General features: G+C 38.0%; 1 protein-coding gene across 1 annotated transcript in view; it reads right to left on the reverse strand.

Moving 5' to 3' along the window:
* Window positions 1–1,137: 1,137 nt before the first annotated feature.
* The window catches only part of LOC143737938 (sulfotransferase 2B1-like), a 13,129-nt gene continuing 10,234 nt past the window's right edge, over window positions 1,138–4,032 (reverse strand). Inside the window, exons 3-7 of the mRNA XM_077229743.1 lie at window positions 3,693–3,904; window positions 3,487–3,613; window positions 2,006–2,100; window positions 1,722–1,902; window positions 1,138–1,511 (exon numbers count right to left, since the gene is read on the reverse strand). Coding sequence (XP_077085858.1) covers window positions 1,402–1,511; window positions 1,722–1,902; window positions 2,006–2,100; window positions 3,487–3,613; window positions 3,693–3,904 — 725 coding nt within the window. The 3' untranslated portion in view covers window positions 1,138–1,401. The remainder of the gene's footprint in view (window positions 1,512–1,721; window positions 1,903–2,005; window positions 2,101–3,486; window positions 3,614–3,692; window positions 3,905–4,032) is intronic.

Here is a 4,032-nt window from a genome sequence, read left to right on the forward strand (position 1 = left end):
GCGGCCGCCCTTTCGCTGCGAAGAGTGGCTGGACTGTCTGGGCTGAACTGGGCGCTGTGTAGTGGCTCGTGCAGCCGGCTGGTCACGTGGGCGACCTGCAGCGGCGCTAGCGCGACGGGGCAGGAACAGATTCATGCCTTGAGAGGTTTTCTGAACTTCAGAAAAACGGTCAACGATTCCGTTCACTGCAGGGCCAAAGAGACCAGTGTGGGAGAGAGGAGCGTCGAGGAAGGCAGACCGCTCACACTCTCTCATGTCAGCCAGCGTTAACCATAGGTGTCTTTCTGTGACAGTCAGCGAGGCCATGCATCGTCCTAGGGCTTGAGCTGCAGCCTTGGTAGCACGAAGGGAAAGATCCGTCGCGCTTCTCAAGTCCGTTACGGCAGCTGGATCCGAGCCTTTCTCGTCCCATTCATGGAGGAGATCGGCTTGTAGGATCTGTAAGACAGCCATGGAGTCCAGGGCGGAAGCTGCTTGTCAGGCTTGCAGGCTTTAGACGGAAAAGCAGACTTTGAACGCCATCTCGCGGAGGAGGGGCAACGGTGTGCAGCAACCACTTCATCAACCTTGGGGATTGAGCTTTATCCTTTCTCGGCCCTAAAACCGTGATACGAACCGAACCGTGGGTTTTGTGAACCGTGCCAGCCCTATTTATAAGCAGAACTGCATGCGTCTCGCGGAAGAACATTTTAGCCGGAGCTACTTCTCTGTTTATGTCTACGACGAGTCACGCAGGTACTGTGCTCCTCCGCAGCGGGCGGTGTAAAATAGTCTTAATAAAATCACTTATTATAGGCGTACCATCGTGACTCATGATGAGTTCATGATGTACTCATTCATTATATACATTTTGAACAAGAAAAAGTTACATAGTGTACATTTAAAAGTGTTTTTTTGTGGTAAAGAATGAGCAATGCTTATGCAGCGTTTATTTATTAATCTCATACTTATTAATCCATTTTTAAGATCCAATATTGTTTCTGTTTACATAGTAAATAAACTGAATTTTTTTACTAACATTAAAGGTTAATAAATGCTGTAAAATTAATATTTCTTTGTAACTTATTGTAAAGCGTTACCAAATCACATTGCAGAAGTAAGAAAGCCTAATTAACACAAATAAATCATTGTCACTCATTAATAAAGAAAGTATACTTTTATTCAAAGGAGGAATGTTAATATTCATTTTGATAAAGGAATATATTAGAGATATTTGGAGCAAAAACATTTTCGTTATCTATTTTAAAATAATGTAAACTAAAAACAGAAATGTATACAGTATAAAAAGGACAGTCATGTTGTATAATGTGAGGTGGATTTATGTAATAGTCACACATCTGTGGAAGTCTGTAATAGACGAGGACCAAAGGATTCATCACAGTTATTAAAATAAGTACTTTTTCAGTCCCACGGAAATTTAAAGTTCACATCTTTCATTTTGTCTTTGTATACAGCATCAAATCGCTGCTCTTGAGCCTCGTTGAACAGATTCTTCCAGTCGCCTGCGATTCCTGATGAAGAAAACAAGACAAGATTACAGTAACTCTTACCGTCAAATAATAATCAAGTGAAATGCTTTGGATAATTCACCTAAAATGACTACACACACACTTTTATAACACTATTTTTGGTGCTTTTGCAACTTTTGAAGCATGAAAGAGTGTATTGTCACTTTTTTCCCTACATTCCCTAGCAATCAATAAGAAGAATTGATCTGTTACCTTTCCTCAGGAATTCTGATTTCTTCTGGTTCATGAATTCCTCTGGAACCAGAGAAAAGTTCGACATTTTATTTTGCTTCATGTTCTTGAAAACGCAGTGTTCGGCGATCTTCTCCGTCACGTCCGGACTCAGAGATTTCCCAAGAAACTGTGCAATTTTCTCCACGGATCCTTTCAAATCCTGAACAAAGATTTGAATAAAGACAAGCTTATATAATATGTGGTAACGACAGCATGTCATGTGATGAGTCATAAACTCAAGCTCCATATTCACTCCATCTTACAGTGATCATCTCCTCATAGAAAATGTACAGTATGGATTCATGGTCTTCAGCATTAAGCCAACCTTTCACATGATCAAACCAGGAACCAAACATGACTGTGGAGAAAAGAAATCACACAAAAGCTGTAATTAATTCCATTACAGGACAAAGAGAAAACTAGGCTATATTACCACATAGTATTGCAAAAAGTTGCATATACAAACTGATATGTTGCTGTTTGGAGTCTATAGGCAGGAGAATCGATTTGTACTTCAGTATTTGAACCTTTGGTTTGTTTGCTCTAGTAAGAACATCCCAACTAACACACACATACCGTTAAAAAAAGAAAGTTTTGTAGACATTAATGAACGAAAATGTTCTCTAAATTAGGGATGTGAAATGATTAATCGCATCCAAAATAAAAGTTTGTGTTTACATAATATATGTGAACTGTGTATAATTATTTTGTATATAATACACAGACATGCATGTTGTATATTTAAGAAATATTTGCATGCATATATTGTATATGTACTTATTAAATATTTTATATACAAGTAACACATTTTTCTTAAATATATACATGCATGTGTGTATATATATATACACAAAATAATAATACATAGTACACTACACACATATATATTATGTAAACTCAAACTTTTATTTTGGATGCAATTAATCTCTGAATTAATTAAAACTTTGAAAAACCCTCTTTTATGGTTATTTCTAAGATTAATTCTTCCAAACATATTATTCTTGTATTTATCCATTTATGCTTTTCTGTCTTTTTATTAAAACTAATATCCATATGTTCGATTCAGATCAGACATCTACTTCAACTCTACTCTGAAAATGTACATCTTTATTTTTGTGGCTACTTCCCCAAACGCATGTACATATTTATTGTATTTCCTCCTTCTGCTCAGTGTGCTTTCCTGTCTCACATGTGTGCTATCTTGTTTAATATCAGATTTTGCAAATGTTGGTCATCTAAAATGCTGCTGTATAAGGTTTAGACATGGTAAAAATGATTGTTAGTGTCAAAACCACAATGCTTGCAAAATGTAATACCAAGAGGCCAGAGCTGTTTCTTAGAAATGTTTTACATGATTTGCACAACCGTTCCTATGCAAGCTTATATCTGCCACAGAATAAAAAAAAGATACTTTTTAACATGCAATTGCAACTTTATATTACGCAATTCTGACTTTTTATTTCAGGATTGCCTGATATAATGTTGCAATTGCAAATAAAATTTAGAATTGTGAGATATAAAGTTTCAATTCTGAGGGAAAAAGTCTGTATTTTTTTCCTTAGAATTGGACTTTTAAGAAAAGATGTCAGAATTGCGAGCTATAAACTCAAAATTGTGAGATAAAAAGTCACAATTATCTTTTAAAATGTTTTATTCTGTGGCGGAAACAAGCTTCTATATCTTATCTGAACACAGGTCAGTTCATACACTGCTTTTGCTCATATATCGAGATCTGAAATCCTACTGTTTCCATCGAGGAACTTCTCCATGAACTCGTCTTGAGTTCCCGGGTTCACCAGGTATGAGGCCATTCCGTAGTAGTGATACGAGGACGTGAACACGTCTTTCGGGTTACGCATGACATACAGAACCTGAAGCACAGAGCAAAGCATGCAGAAGATGATGCACATGATTTATGATTTATGAAGTGCATCTGAACGTTGTTGTTACCCTGGGCTTTATTTTGAAGTAAGACTCGTTCATCATCGTGTGATGAAAGTGAGTAGCAAAGATGCGAGGAGACGGTCTCTGGTGTAAACTGAGTTGCATCGCCCGGTGTTCCTCCAGCCACGGCACTCGGTCCCAGTTCGGCACCGTCAGTACCGGCGTCAGATCGCCCTCGCTCACTATCAAGGGCACGACCTCCTGCATCCATGTGGTGCCTGAGAACATTGAGCAAACCTCGGGTCAGTGACATGATCCTGAGTTTACTCAAACACATTGACACACTCTTAAAAATACACTCTTTAAATGATCACATTGTTTAAATTAATAGATTTTTCGCTAACTG

The sequence above is a fragment of the Siphateles boraxobius genome, unplaced genomic scaffold (genome assembly GCF_051911475.1).
Source record: "Siphateles boraxobius isolate OS27281-9 unplaced genomic scaffold, OSU_SipBor_1 131, whole genome shotgun sequence".
NCBI classification, from domain to species: domain Eukaryota; kingdom Metazoa; phylum Chordata; class Actinopteri; order Cypriniformes; family Leuciscidae; genus Siphateles; species Siphateles boraxobius.